Source organism: Sus scrofa, chromosome 2, assembly GCF_000003025.6.
Source record: "Sus scrofa isolate TJ Tabasco breed Duroc chromosome 2, Sscrofa11.1, whole genome shotgun sequence".
NCBI lineage: Eukaryota > Metazoa > Chordata > Mammalia > Artiodactyla > Suidae > Sus > Sus scrofa.
In genome coordinates, this window is record NC_010444.4 from 86,972,330 (window position 1) to 86,988,265 (window position 15,936).

Below are 15,936 nucleotides of genomic sequence, written 5' to 3' on the forward strand. Positions count from 1 at the left end.
AATTATTATGTGGATAATAACAGAAAAATGAGTAAAAACTCCCCACATATATTTGAATAAGATACTTACATAAGATCAGCAGTACTGCTTTCTTTATTTATATATACACACACACATATATATGTATATATATATATGTCCTCCAAATATGAGTAAAGATACTATAAACAAACTTCTATATTTAGTAAACAGTGACATTCATATTTTTCTTAAATCCAAACGATTTTTCTGAAGGCTAGTAAAAAGTGTGTCAGGTCAATTCACGGGGAAAAAATTACTTAATTAGACCATGGCTTTCAGGGTAAGACTAAGTCAACAAATAAGGAATATCAGGTTCCTATTCTCAAAGGGGCATATGATTTTGACACAGCCATGCACTCTCTACTCATGGAATTTTAGGTTTTAAAGGGCAAAGGCTAATAATAACAATATTTTAATTTTTGTTAGGATCTTTTATGATTATGATAACTGTATCAAATTCCGGGCAAAAGTAGTAAGAGGGAAAGAGAGGAGGAAAAGAATAGCAAGGCAATAATCTAAAAGTTCCTATGAAGGATAAAATGTTGGTAATAGGGTGTGTTTATAATCAATTAGTCTTTGTACGCCAAAGACAGTCTTCCTGTGACTGGGGAGAAAAGGATTTTCTAGAACTAAGGAAAAAACAGAAACAAAAATACCCAAAACCTTACTGGTGTCATTGTAGGTGTGTGTGTGTGTTTCATATCTGATATTCTGGAAATGGTAGTGTGTGTAAGACAAAGTGTCTTCTACTGGCAATGTGAGGAGGTTCCCTGTTGTTCTGATTAAAATACCAGATTAACTAAAGCTAGGCCATTATTCTTACGAAGTTGTATTTCACAGTAACAAGATGTGACCCTATGAGATCCCATAATAGTAAAACTAGGATAACACACATATCACGTGCATGAAATACACTGATAGGACTTTGGTGGGGGAGGTGAAGTGAGAGGCAACAAAGACTATATGAATACTCCTTTCTGCAGTGCTATAGCTTCATTTGATAACAAAACTAGGAACATTATTTTTATATTTAGTTGAGTCTCAGTATAATTTTAAGTCAATACGTCCAGAGACCAACAGATTGAAACTGTCTTCTGCATGGCATCAATGGATAGTGACAGTTTTTGCCGACCAAGTTCCATCAGTTATAATTATCCTCCATAATAAGTCACCAATTATTAATTCCCACAATGTAGTCAGCAAAATGAAAAAGAAATCAATTTGTCTCTGTTGAACTGGACGGGTGAAATGAACATAAGAAAATAGGTTATTTAAGTACTGTCCCTATAAGGTAGTAAATGCTTAGATGAGCACATGAAAATGGAAGAAGCCAGTCAACCAACCAATCTCTCAGCCAATATAAGGATACTATTGAAACCAAATTAAATTGCATGGCACTGCTATCAATTTCTGAGAAGATAAACTATTTTTATTTTACTTTTTCTAGTGAATTAGGGTGGCAAGGAGGAGGTAAAGGGTGGAAGTGGGGGAGAAGATAAAAGGATGGTTCTATTTGGGCCGAAACATTATGTTCTCAATAATGAAAAAGGACAGAACAATAAACACAAAAAACAGGCATAATAAGAAATTAGCAGAGGGATATTTGTGAAAGAATCATAACAAAGAATATTCTCTTTGTATTCTAGCATCTGATCAATGAAATTCCACAAATAAGCCAATCTTTCTGAAGAATACTTAATAGAAAAACGTAGAGTGAAAAACTCCCAAACTTAGTAGCAAGGAGGAACACGCAATTCCTTTCAATAAGTTTTATATTTTAAAAAATCACCTTGGAGTTCCCGTCATGGCTCAGTGGTTAACTAATCCGACTAGGAACCATGAGGTTGCGGGTTCCATCCCTGGCATTGCTCAGTGGGTTGAGGATCCGGCGTTGCTGTGAGCTGTGGTGTAGGTTGCAGATGAGGCCCAGATCTGGTGTTGCTGTGGCTGCGGTGTAGGCTGGCAGCTACAGCTCAAATTAGACCCCTAGCCTGGGAACCTCTATATGCCACGGGAGCAGCCCAAGAAATGGCAAACAGACCAAAAGGAAAAAAAAATCGTCTATAAATAGAGATAATTTGTCACAACGTGAAAACAGTGGTGCAAGTACTAAGGATAGTACACATCTGCGAACAAGCTCAAGCTTCCTCTCCTCATGTAAGTTACATGATATGCATGAGTAATGGACTCAGACAGATCTGGGCTGGAATTCCAGTTCCATCCCTTACTAGCTACTTGAATGTAGATAATTAGGTTCTCTGAACCTTTGTTTCATCATCTGCAAAATGGGAATAACAATAACCATCACTTATAATAATCATGAGGTTTAAGCAAGATAATACTTATAAAACATTATCAAAGTACACTGCCAGAGTTTACTGAATGAGCCATTATTGGTTACTGCTTCTGGCCAGGCTCCAAAGCCAGGTAAGTTTGAGTAGTTAAGAGAAACATAATTCTCACACTACTGTATATAAAACAGATAACTAACAAGGACTTACTCTAGAGCTTACTCTTCTGTAACAACTTATACTGGAAAAAGGAATGGGTATGCGTATTAAGTATCGCTAATTCACTTTGCTGTAAACCTGAAGCAAATATAACACTGTAAATCAATTATACCCCAATAAAGTTTTTTAAAAAATTAAAAAGGAGAAGCGTATTTCTCAGAAGAATCAAACTACATGGATATGCTCATCATAGAAATTCTTCCATTTAAAGTAATAAAGATTTTCTTCCACTGCATATGGAAAAGCTAATAGGCAAGAAGATTAACTGACTTTCCCATAGGAATCACTGATAGAGACTGTTTATCTGAATCCTAGTTCAATATGTGTTCTACCGGAGAGCATTCATAGTGTAATACCTAGTTGTTCTTTTTTTTTTTAAATTAATTCTACTTAAAGTATTTGGATATATTTCACATAACCAATTTCTAAAGACAATCAAAAGACCCTTTATTTTTCTTATTTATATAAAAAAGACAGTATTAGGAAAGAACATTAATTCTTTTATTTTAGTGGCCAACATGTTTTAAAGATCCAAGAAAAGAGTATTTATAGAGAGAGCTTTTTTTTTTTTATTGTGAAAGCAAAACATTATTCATTTTAATTGTGATCTTATGTAAGGACATTTTTGGTACATGATGAGCCCTATTTACGTTTAGGCTTGACGTGAAACAGGTTCATCAGAAAATCCAGAACATTTTGTATGGTTTTTCTGGAGGAGATAGCAAAAATGATGCACAAAATATTGACAGGAAGCTTACAAATCTCTAAACTAAGTAGGAAAAGCTCAATCCAATGAAACTAAATACCTTAGAAATTGAATCTACACAGCTACAAATGCAATACCACAAATGTGGGTAGCACTGATGCAGAGAATTCAATTCTCTATTTCCTTGAAGAAAAGGAACAGTACGTGTATAATGACATAGGAATACTGCAATATTTAGTTCCCATAGCAGCAAGATACATCTAACACATTACATTTAGAAATACCAGAACAATTTTCAATTTTCAACCCCCCAAAAAAGCTTTCATATAAAACAATAGTTATTCTAGAATCTCCCACAGCTTGACAAAATTAATTTCAGAAAGGTCAACTTACCAACTCTATTACTTCTACATTTCGAACTGATGGGTCAGGCGCCACCTCTGGCCAATTAGATAATTCCAGGTACCCAGTAGCTTTAGTGTTGAGAGTATGAGATAAAGTGCCAAGCTGGAAATGATCCCTATCTATTAAAATAGAGGAAAATATAAAATAAACAATATGAACTGTATATAACAGAGAATAGTCCTAATCAGAGCTCAAGGTAATTGGCATATTACCTCAAATGTCAAGGAATAAATATAAACTAGGAAGCTCTTCATAGGTCAAAAAACTGATTTCAGTCCATAGATTACAATAATCTCCCCCATAATGGTCAATAAAAAAGCTAATCAGTCAGTGTGTTTAGAGGTGTTGCTCTGATATGTAGCTTCTCTAAAAATTACTTTACTGTGAATATTAAGAATGACAGCACAGTTAAACAATCCATATACATGTCTTGCCACAAACACATTCAGAATTTTAATAGTTTTCTACAAAACTGAACTGCTTTTTATCGCTTTACAACAATTAAATAAGAAACAATATGAAAACCAAAGTATATAATCATTTGATGCCCACTGTAATGGCTATAAAATTACTCCTTTTAAAAATCTGGGGAAAATAAGTCAACTTCCATTTTTGAAAAGCAAATGTGAACATAAAGGGATATTTTTATGAAATAATTCTACCTAAAAGAGCTTATGTTAGGGTACACAAAACATTTAATTAGTAACAACTCACTATTAAGGTGAATTATATACTACTTATTAAATGAAGCTATTTAAAACAGAGATGACGTCAATGTCTGCAAGAACACAGCTTTTATCTATCAAATTGTTTAGTAAGAATAAAAATAAAATCACAAGATTGAAATTATTCAGGTAAATAAGGTCTATAAAAATATAAACTTTAAAGCTTGCTCTGGAGAACAGATGAATGAGTAGAAAGCACAGTGTTCTTATACATTAATATACACTAACCATTTATAACCTCTAAAAGATAAATTTGAAATATGTTAGAAATGGGACATAATGTCATATTTTTTTAGGTAACATATATTTTGCAGTTACATTCTGATTATAATACCTTTAAAAGGAGACTCAAGCAGTGGTGCGGGTTTCTGCGCCAGGAATATTTTTTTGGCGTATTTACTTAAAGCTCCACTCTTCTCATTCGGAACAATAAGCTGCCTAATAAATCTTGTACGGTCTCTGATGTCGTAGTTTTGATCATACTTGCCGAGATTTAATATGTACTGGGTAAGCAATTTTGTCTGTTGGAAAAAAAGAGAACAAGATGAGAATACTGTTATTTATGATTATTGATAACTCTGGATAAACATATTTAAAGAGGTAATAAAAATGAATGGTTATGTCAAACAAATGTTGTTCCATAGGGAATATGCATTTCTAACACTGCAAATGGAATTCTGAAGCCAAAGCACATGTCCTCTTCAGTATTGGGGAGGTGAATGCTGAGTACTGAGAAGCAGCCATGTGCTAGATTATTAAACTGCTGAAGTGGAAAGAAAGGCATCATTAAAAAAATAATCATATATGGCAAACCCGCTGAAGGGTCTACGTGAGAATAATGAATGTGGAAATACAACTAAAAACATGGCACTCAAAACTTAATCGGAAAAATATGCAGGACATCAAAACATCAGAGAGTATTAGGGGGCTGGCAAACTGCTTCTCCTGAGGTGTGTTTTATGAAGAGATACTGTCCCTGGCATAAGCAGTGTCTGCACTCTGACTGCACTCAGTTACTTTACCCTGAATTATGACCCATTAAAGCAGACACATGAATCACTGAACTGGATTACTGCAAATTATTTGCAGTGCATTTAGCTGTTACTTTTTCATAAAAGCAAGCTGCTGATGCCCTCTAAAAACTAGGATAAAAGACTCCTTCCATTTTTTTCCCCATGTTGCTTATAGCCTCTAGTAATATTGGTCATTTATTTATTTAGGTTAGGGAACAACTTATTATAGTAGCTTTTACACTGTAATAAGATTTTCTAAGTCAATTTTTGAATGTACTACATTAACATACATTGAGATAATTTTAATAATAATTAAACCAAAACGGAAATGTTCACAAAATAGGTTTGTGTTTTAAACTCCAGTTATTTTATTGAAAAAGCATAATTTTAATTTAGGTTACACACATACAACTGTAACTATAAATTAAAGAGGATTCATAATACATAAAAAATAAACATCTACATTAGAACATTTTATAGACATTAGAAATGGATAAAAAATAAAATCAATCAAGCCAGGCAGAACTAAAGATAGTTCTATAACAATAAGTCAAAGCACAGGAATGGTCTGATAAATTCTCTTCACGATATTAATTCGTTAAGATAATTGATTTGGATAGAAAGCAACCTTCTTTCAGTAACAATCTATTTAAAAACCATTAACCTAGTTTTAATAAAGTAGAACGATAAAAATACAAAGGAAAAATGTTAATAGAGCTATTCTGAATTTGGTTACCAACAATGGCTATCCACTAATTACTAGACCATGTTGGTTCAACTATAGGTAAGAAATACTCTATGATTCATTGTTCTTATTTTCACCATGCCCGCAGTGAATGGAAGTTCCTGGGTCGGGGATTGAACCTGTGCCACAGCTGCAAGTTGAGCCACTGCAGTGAAAATGTCAGATTGTTAACCCACTGAACTATAAGAGAACTCCCTATGACTCATTTTTAAAGTCAATTAGCAAAATATTCACCAAATGAGTAATATAGATCAAAAAGAAGTGCGGCACACTGGACTGTGCAATCAATGTGCTGGGATAACCTGGGAAATACACCTAACCATTAGTTTTCTTAAACGCAGAGTGAGAATTTAAACTAGGTTAACTCCAAAGTCTATCTGAGTGTTGAGATTTAGAATATGTAACTAAAATAAAACAGAAAAAGCAAATAAGCCTGTTCATTGCAGTAATTTTTTAAGCTAGTGCAGTGATTCAGTTTGCTTTTATTTTTGATTTCTGAAATTAATTTTTAGAAAATTTAATTATTTCAATATATTAATAGACACTACTGAGAGTTAGGAATTTTTTTTTTTTTCCCACCGTACAGCATGGGGACCAAGTTACACACACGTACACATAATTTTTCCTCCCATTGTTGTGTTACGATGTAAGTATCTAGACAGTTCCCAGGGCTACGCAGCAGGATCTCGTTGTAAACCATTCCAAGAGCAATAGTTTGCATCCGTTAACCCCAAGCTCCCGATCCCTCCCACTCCCTCTCTGTCCTCCCGGGCAGCCACAAGTCTATCCTCCAAGTTCATGATTTTCTTTTTTGTGGAAGGAAATTTTAAGTAACTAAAATTATGAAGATTTTACACTATGTATTTATTAACTGTAAAACAGGTAACTAGAATTATGTAATTTTACACTATGTAATTTTATACTATGTATTTATTATACTTCTGTATACACTGTATTCATTAGATTTTACATAGATATTATTATATATATTACATGTATATTTAGTATACATAGTTGTTATATTTTATACATGTTTATTATGTAAATATACAGAGTATGTTTTACACTGTATTTATTAGCTTTAAAATGTTTTATTATATTGGTGAATTACAAAACAGTTCTCTCAAAGGTGTATATTCAAAAATAAGTCTTTTTTAAAAAGATGAAAGCATAGCTACATCCAATGATGCATTAAAAACATAAGTAGAAGAATTATTCATATACTTAGTTTCTTAGTTATGTCATATCTCTAAAATCAAGTCATTGGTATTTATCTGGAGAAGGTACTTTTATATGGTCTTATTTTAGTTTTTTTTTTTTAAATTGGATTGTCTACAATATTCTCTAACACTGAATTTTATGATCACTAATTATGCAACTTACTCTTCTCTATAGAACGTAATATTTTAAACGGAGAAAAAGTCCTCTTCACAGTTTGAATAATCTGTTAAGCACAGAGAAAATTCTGTGGAATAAAGGATATTCTCAATGCTTTCTTTTATACTAAAAACTGTAAATATTTTAGGCTATAAATTTCAGGCTAGATATTTAACGTTCTTCGCCTCCATTTAATGAAACTATTTTTATGAAATAAAACTTTAAAATAATTCTCTATACTTTAAAAAGATACTTCACCAAATTTAGATACTGCAAAACCAACTGCCTTTTCAATTGCATTTCATTTTAATAAAAATTATAAACTTAACAGGAGCTCCATCAAAAAAGTCTTCTCCATAGTTTTGAGATACTGCAATGACTGAACTTCAAAAAAAAAATTTAGCTCTTATCACTTAATCTGTTCAGTTGCTCTCTTATTTTTACAGGGATACATTTTAGTGTCTTCCTGTTTGCAAGATTTGTTTCCAAGAATTGTTATTTGCTAAAATTTTCAAAAGCTAAAGGTTTTGGCACTCTCTTTGGTAATATACTTGATCTTAGCCAAAAGGCTGAGAAGCGAGAGCATTTATTTGGTAAACACTTCAAAATTTCCAAATGATTTTGAATAAAAATCTAACCAATATGCCAAAGTTTCACTCACTCTATTCTCCCTACCCCACTCTACAATCCCAGGCAAAAAAGCCAATATGGAACACAGGCTAATTTACATAGCAGTTTTTTTACAAAATCACATTTAAAAATCTAGCTGGTCACATGTAGCAGAGCTGCATATGGGAATTATGTGCTGCCATGCCCAGGTATGCTTTTTCAATACTAGCTTCATCACAAGAATCCTGTAGTTCAGTTAAACTACACATATCAAATATCAGTAAATCTGACCATTATAGTTTTATCTCAAATGGCTGAACAAGCAGAGTGAGTCTGCATGCAGCATAACCAATTCCCAAAATATTTCTGTCCCACAGTTTTCTTAATTTAATAAGAACATTGAAATTACCAGGACAACATCCATTCAATGAAAAAGAGTAATTTTATCATCCATGTTTGGGGCTTTTAAATTTACAACAGCATTTTACAGTGATTTTGAAAGAATAAACTTTCAAAAGCTTTACTTTGATTCCATTTACACTGACAGAACATACGTACAAAAGCTCTGAGTAAAAATGGTCTAACTATTATTGGAATTAATTGATTTCCTGTTGAAAAACCAGCATCATTTAGGTCCTTTTTCTGCTAATGGAGCCAATACATTAACCATTATTGCTTCATTCTTCATATGTGCAAAAGAAAACTTGGAATAAAAAAATGAACAAAATTCAATTTAAAAAAAGTTATTTGATCTATATGAGATTATGTTTCACAGTAAGATATGTAAACACATTTGGCACATGCATATATTTAATTGTCATCTTGAGGCACAATCTTGCTAAAATGATTCCTAACTTTTCAGCTGACTCTATTTCAGGAGATAGGGCTTCTCTTCTGGTTACTGTGTGGTCAGTGATATCACTATGATTCTCAGTGTGGAAGATAAACGCTGATAAATATTCTGTGCATGCTACATAATAATAAAAAAATTCAGTAATTCATTCTTCATTAAATACATATTTCCATTTTTAACAATTTTTTGCTCCTGGATTTTTAACAAGATAAAAAAAAGAACTTTCAAATAATAAATAGGTTTTAGATGTACAGTTCACAATAAATGACAAAACTACTGTAGTGAGAGTGCTCTGACCACTCTCTTCAATCATCTATATATAGCAAGACTGTTCTAACTCCTGTGCATATTTTGCCTACATATGACTTCCCATGTCTTCCCCTGACTCCATCCATCTGACAGCTAGGGGCTTCATGATTTGCACAGGACATGAGAGAACTTGCTGGTATATCACGTTCCCATCAGATAAAACACTACAACACTCATGTCACCATCACTGAAAAGCGAAGTATTTAGCATTTCATCCCTGCCTCATTAGAGCACACTTCATTTTATCAGCACACATCCTACAGGCTGCTCTAAAAGGGAGAGGTTAGTCATGTTGCCAACTCAAAAGGCTTGGGAGGAGTTCCCATTGTGGCTCAGTGGTTAACAAACCCTACTAGTATCCATGAGGACATGGGTTCAATCCCTGGCCTTGCTCAGTGGGTTAAGGATCCGGTGTTGCCGTGAGCTGTGGTGTAAGTTTCAGACGTAGCTAGGATCTTGCGCTGCTGTAGCTGTGGTGTAGGCCGGCAGCTACAGCTCTGATTTGACCCCTGGCCTGGGAACCTCCACATGCTGCCGGTGTGGCCCTAAAAAGACAAAGGCTTGGGAAAAGGAAAAGTCTTTCTGATTTAAATGTTTCTTTCTTTCTTTCCTTTTTTTTTGTTGTCTTTTTTCCTTTTCTAGGGCCTTTTCCGTGGCATATGGAGATTCCCAGGCTAGGGGTCTAATTGGAGCCGTAGCCACCGGCCTACGCCAGAGCCACAGCAACACCAGATCTGGGCCTTGTCTGCAACCTACACCACAGCTCATGGCAACGCCGGATCCTTAACCCACTGAGCGAGGCCAGGGATCGAACCCCGCAACCTCATGGTTCCTAGTCGGACTCGTTAACCACTGTGCCACGACAGGAACTCCAATGTTTCACATTTTAAAATGCTATCCAGACACTATTTACACCAATTACTTTCTCTCTGGATTAATTCTAAATCACTGTGACATGGAAAAAATGAATTTGGGGGAATGTTATGTAAAGAAATCCATTAGTTTTTTAAAAAAAACTTCTCAAAATTTGAAGATCATATTTCTATATAAATACTCTGACAAGTGATAATCTGGTAAATATTTGTCCAAACAATAGCCTTCTACAAATATTATATATACAGAGGTTAGCACAAAATAATAAAAAAAGGTCTCTTAAAATATAGTCCTAAAATCAGTTTAGATATACTATTAAGTTTAAGGCACATAAAAAAGTATACAGAACTCAGCATTTAAAATTGGTTCCTCATAGCTGTAATTTTTAAATGGAAGTATACTGGCAAATGTGTTTGGTAACTGAAGGAATGCTACATAGGATTCTTTTTTTTTTTTGTCTTTTAGGGCTGCACTTGCAGCATAAGGAAGTTCCCAGGCTAGGTGTTGAATTGAAGCTGTAGCTGCAGGCCTGAAGCACAGCCACAGCAATGCAGGATCCAAGCCATGTCTGCGAGCTACACCACAGTTCGCAGCAACGCTGGATCCATAACCCACTGAGTAAGGCCAGGGATCAAACCTGTGTCCTCATGGATACTAGTTGGGTTCATCACCCACTGAGCCACGATGGGAACTCCTACAAAGAATTCTTAACATACACCAGAGGCAACTATAAGCAGGGGTACTGTTCCAGCTAATCAATTTCATCGTTTCATGACTAAATGAGATATTTTAATTAAAAATTTTTATTGACTCAATTCTATAGTGCTTAACAATTTTACAAGTTTCACATAGATGATTTCAGATAATCCTATAATAACTACCCCCACAACCCCTATATTACTCCTCACAACCTTTCTCTTGCCAGGAGTACCCATTAGTTTGTACTCTATATCTGTAGTTCTCTTTTTTGTTTTATTCACTAGTTTGTTGTATTTTTAAAACTCCACATATAAGTGATATCATACAATATTTGTCTTTCTCCATCTGATGTATTTCACTTAGCATAGTGCTCTCCAAATCCACGTTGCTGCAGACGGCAAAATTTTCAACCTTTTATTTGGCTGAGTAGTATTCCACTGTATATACATATACCACATCTTCTTTATCCATTAATCTGTTGATGGACACTTAGGTTACTTTCATAACTTGGCAACTGTAAATAATGCTGCTATGAATATTGGGGTGCATTACCTGTTCAAATCAGTGTTATGGGGTTTTTTTTTTGTCGTCTTTTTTTTTTTTTGGATACATAGCTAAGAAAAGAATTGCTTAGTCATGTGGTGGTTTTATTTTTAGGTTTTTGAGAAACTTCCATGCTGTTTTCCATAGAGGTTGCACCAATTTACATTCCCACCAACAGGGTATAAAGGTTTCCTTTTCTCTATATCCTTGCCAAGATGTGTTGTGTTCTTTTTGATGATAGCCACTTTGAAAGGTGTGAAGTGACATTTCACTGTGGTTTTGAGTTGTATTTCCCTGATGATTAGTGATGGTGAACATTTTTCCATATGCCTGTTGGCCACCTACATTTCCTCTTGGAAAAATGTCTATTCAGTTCTTCTGCCCATTTTTTAATTGGGTTGTTTGGGTGGGGTTTTTTGTTTTTGTTTTTTGATGTTGAGTTGTATGAACTGTTTATTTGTGTTGGTTATTAACTCCTTCTTGGTCATATCATTTGCTGTTTTAAAACATTTTCTCCCATTCAGTAGGTTGTCTTTTCACCTTGTTCACAGTTTCCTTTGCTGTGCAAAAGCTTTTAAGTTTAATTAGGCCCCCCTTCCTTATTTTTGCTTTTGTTTCTTTTGCTTTAGGAGAGAGATCCAAAAAATATGGCTGTGATTTATGTCAAAGAGTGCTCTGCCTACGTTTTTCCTTTAGGAGTTTTACAGTATCCAGTCTTACATTTAGTCTTTAATCCATTTTGAGTTTATTTCTGTATATGATGTTAGAGAATGTTCTTTCATTCTTTAACATGTAGCTGGTTCAGTTTTTCCAGCACTACTTATCGAAGAGACTGTATTTTCTCTATTGTATTCTTGCCTCCATTGTCAAGTATTGACCTTAAGTATGGATTTATTTCTGGGCTCTCTAACCTGTTCCATTGATCTTTGTGTCTATTTCTGTGCAAGTACCATATTGTTTTGATTACTGCAGCTCTGTCATACAATATGAAGTCAGGGACAGTGATTCCTCCAGCTTCTTCTTTCTCAAAGATTGTTTTGGCTATGTGGGGTCTTTTGTGTTTCCACACAAATTTTGAAATTATTTTTCCTGGTTCTTTTTCACAACGTTCTGTGAAAAATGCTTTAGGTATTTTGATAAGGATTGCACTGAATCTATAGACTTGGGCAGTATGATCATTTTAACAATATTAATTATTCCAATCCAAAAACACAGTATATCTTTCCATCTGTTTCTGTCGTCTTCAGTTTCTTTCACCAGTGTCATAGTTTCTGAAGTACAGGTCTTTTATCGCCATAGGTGGTTTATTCCTAGGTATTTTATTCTTTGTGAGGTGATGATAAAATGGGTTCGTTTTCATAATTTCTCTCATAGATTATTGTTAGTGCATAGAAATGCAACAGTTTAAAAATATTTAACAGTATCCAAATTTCTGTCAACTTGGTAGATTTTTCTTTTATATGCTATATTTACCTGACTTTTTCAATGCCAAGAAAAAATATCCAAAGGGTAGATATGTCATTGCACAGAGCCTGAACCCTTTTTGCTAAGACATGTCAAAGGGACTGAGGTAGATTTCTCCAAAGACCTGAATCACAGGCAAGAGAGACAACTTCAAGATGGATTCCCAAAACATCAGTGTGATATATGAAATTTTTCAATAAGAACCAAAAAGTGAATCTGTAAAGTGATACAAAGAAAATACAAATACTAAGAATATCAATGACAAAAAAAAAAGGAGTTCCCGTTGTGGTGCAGTGGTTAACGAATGGTACTAGGAACCACGAGGTTGCAGGTTCGATCCCTGCCCTTGCTCAGTGGGTTAACGATCTGGCGTTGCCGTGGGCTGTGGTGTAGGTCGCAGACGCAGCTCGGATCCTGCGTTGCTGTGGCTCTGGCGTAGGCTGGCAGCTACAGCTCCGATTCGACCCCTAGCCTGGGAACCTCCATATGCTGCAGGAGCGGCCCAAGAAATGGCAAAAAGACAAAAAAAAAAAAAAAAAAAAAAAAAAAGAATATCAACGAAGCACTTTCTTTCTGAAAAGCAGAAAAGTACAAATATAACTGTCTTATAGAAAATAAGATAGGATTAAAATAAATGAACTAGATCTACACATCTTAATACTTTAAAAACTTGTTATGAGGTGAAAAGGTTTAACTGTAAAAATATACATAAAGTAGAATACTACTTATTCAAAATTTCAAAACACAGAAAATAATAAAATATACAGCTTATGGATACATAATCACATAATAACAATACAAAATATGCATGGTTACAGCACATCAACAATATAACAGCGGTTACTAATGCGGAAGTAAGAAAAGTGTGAATAGGAACTTGCGGGTTTAGCTCTACCTGATACATTCCTTAAAAGAAAGAATATGGCAAACACACTGCCTTATAGTGGTACAGATATAGGCATACCTTGGAGATAATGTGGGTTTGGTTCCACATTACCTCAATACAGCGAATCACACAAATTTTTTTGTCTCCCAGTGCATATAAAATCTATGTTTATTGTAGTCTATTAAGTGTATAAAAACACTATGTCTAAAAAAAACAATATACAAACTTTATAATTTAAAATCTTTTATTGGAGTTCCCTTATGGTACAGCAGCTTAAGGATCTGGTGTCACTGCGGCAGCTTGGATTGCTGCTGTGGCGTGAATTCGATCCTTGGCCTGGGAACTTTTGCATGCCTCAGGCATGGCCAAAAAAAAAAATCTTTTATTGCTAAAAACTGTTAACCATCATCTGAGGCTTCAGTGAGTCTCAGTAGTAAAATCAAAGATCACTGATCACAGATCACAACATAATAACAAAAAAGGTTGAAATATTTCTAAGAATCACCAAAATGTGACACAGAAACATGAAGTGAGCAAAGCCATTGGAAAAATGGTGTCAACATACTTGTACGACACAGAGTTGCCACAAACTTTCAATTTATAAAAAACACAGTATTTGTGAAGCACAATAAAGCAAGGTATGCCTGTATATGTATGTATTTATGCTAATTTGTTCTTTTCTATAGGCCTTAAATACTTTATAATTAAAAATAAAAATATAACCTAAGTGAAAGATTAACTTATGTTACTTACCACTACATTTAAAAGATGATACACTGTTAGAGAAAGTTTAAAGACAGATGTACATTTTATTAATTTTTAATTGTTATTAATTAGCTTCATCAAATCTTAGCTTTCTGTCTCAGACCTTAATAGAAAATTTCAAGGAAGTCACACTAAATTTTTATACCACATCTTTAGAGATGTAGGGTTTTAGCAACTTCAACTGGTTTCAAAGTCCTTCAACATTTTTTCCCTGAACAACAGTGAAATTACTCTACTTGTAAGAATATTCTAATAGTTTTTATTCTGGATACGCATACCAAAAATTTTTTCTCTTCAAAAACATCAAAGAGGAATTTTAGCATGTTTTTCTCAGTTTGATAAACCCAAATGGGATGTTTTTTGTAATGAAAATAGATTTTAGTTCCTTTACTATAAATAATAACACTCTCTAAGAAAAATCTAACATTTGGTTAACAGTGTAAACTAGGGTTGCAAAAAAGCAGGTTTTAATTCAGTTGGTGAAATAGGATCAATTTGGGCATAAAGGAAATTTTGTGTTTGTTCTTGTATAACTTCATCAGCAAGAAACAAAATGTAAAGGTAGAAAGATGCACTCAGGTGACCTGGGCTTTGTAGAAATAAAGAAATATACCCACCTCAAACATCTACCTCAAATCATCACATGTGTTATAGGCTACACTTAGCCTCATTTTGGCACTACCGCTTTTCCATTCAATTTCAAGACTGACATTCCTTCCACCATTTAACTCATATATACAACTGCTACAACAAACATTTCAAAAGAAAGCCTCAGGACTTTTTCAAAGTAAAGAGCTATATTCATTGTAGTATTTATGTATTTCTTAACCGTTTATTTTAACCTGTGTAAAACTATGCCCGTTTTTAATCAAGTTTTTTTCTGCCCTTTTTATGTGTCACCAACTAATTTTTTGAGGTGTTGTACCTCTGGATCCCTCTTTCCAGCACTCCTTGTGTTTTCATCATGTAGTTTTGTAAAGTGCAATGATTTTTTTGGGGGGGGGGACATTTATGTTGCATTATAAATAACCTATTATAAATTTCATTTAATAATTAGAAAACTAAGTCTTGAGTAGGTTGTATAATCCATCCAAAACTATGTAGTTGATAAGTGCCAAACAGGAAGCCAGAGAGTCCAACATTAGCACCTGTACTCTGAATCACCACCTGCTCCTCTTGTAGTTGACATTAAATAGTTTTATGGTAGTCAACACACAGTAAAACTGTTTTCCAAAACTTCCATCTGAAAGAGCCGTTAAGTCAGTAAATGAAAGCTTACAGAAGAAGTTCACCTTAAAAGTCTTAATCATAAGGCAATAGTTTTTTTTTTTTTTAACTGTATGAGCAGCTCTCTATATGGAAGGAAAAAACCCTAAAATGTTAAAAAATATGTAATACTAAAGACAGACAAGAAGATTTTCTTAGGTACTGTA

General features: G+C 34.1%; 1 protein-coding gene across 2 annotated transcripts in view; it reads right to left on the reverse strand.

The window, feature by feature from the left end:
* Nucleotides 1-15,936, reverse strand: part of AP3B1 (adaptor related protein complex 3 beta 1 subunit) — a 266,801-nt gene that overhangs the window by 96,408 nt on the left and 154,457 nt on the right. For both annotated transcript variants that reach the window (XM_021076471.1, NM_001098585.1), the window contains 2 exon segments: nt 4,702-4,888; nt 3,631-3,761 (listed from right to left, as the gene is read on the reverse strand). In XM_021076471.1, coding sequence (XP_020932130.1) covers nt 3,631-3,761; nt 4,702-4,888 — 318 coding nt within the window.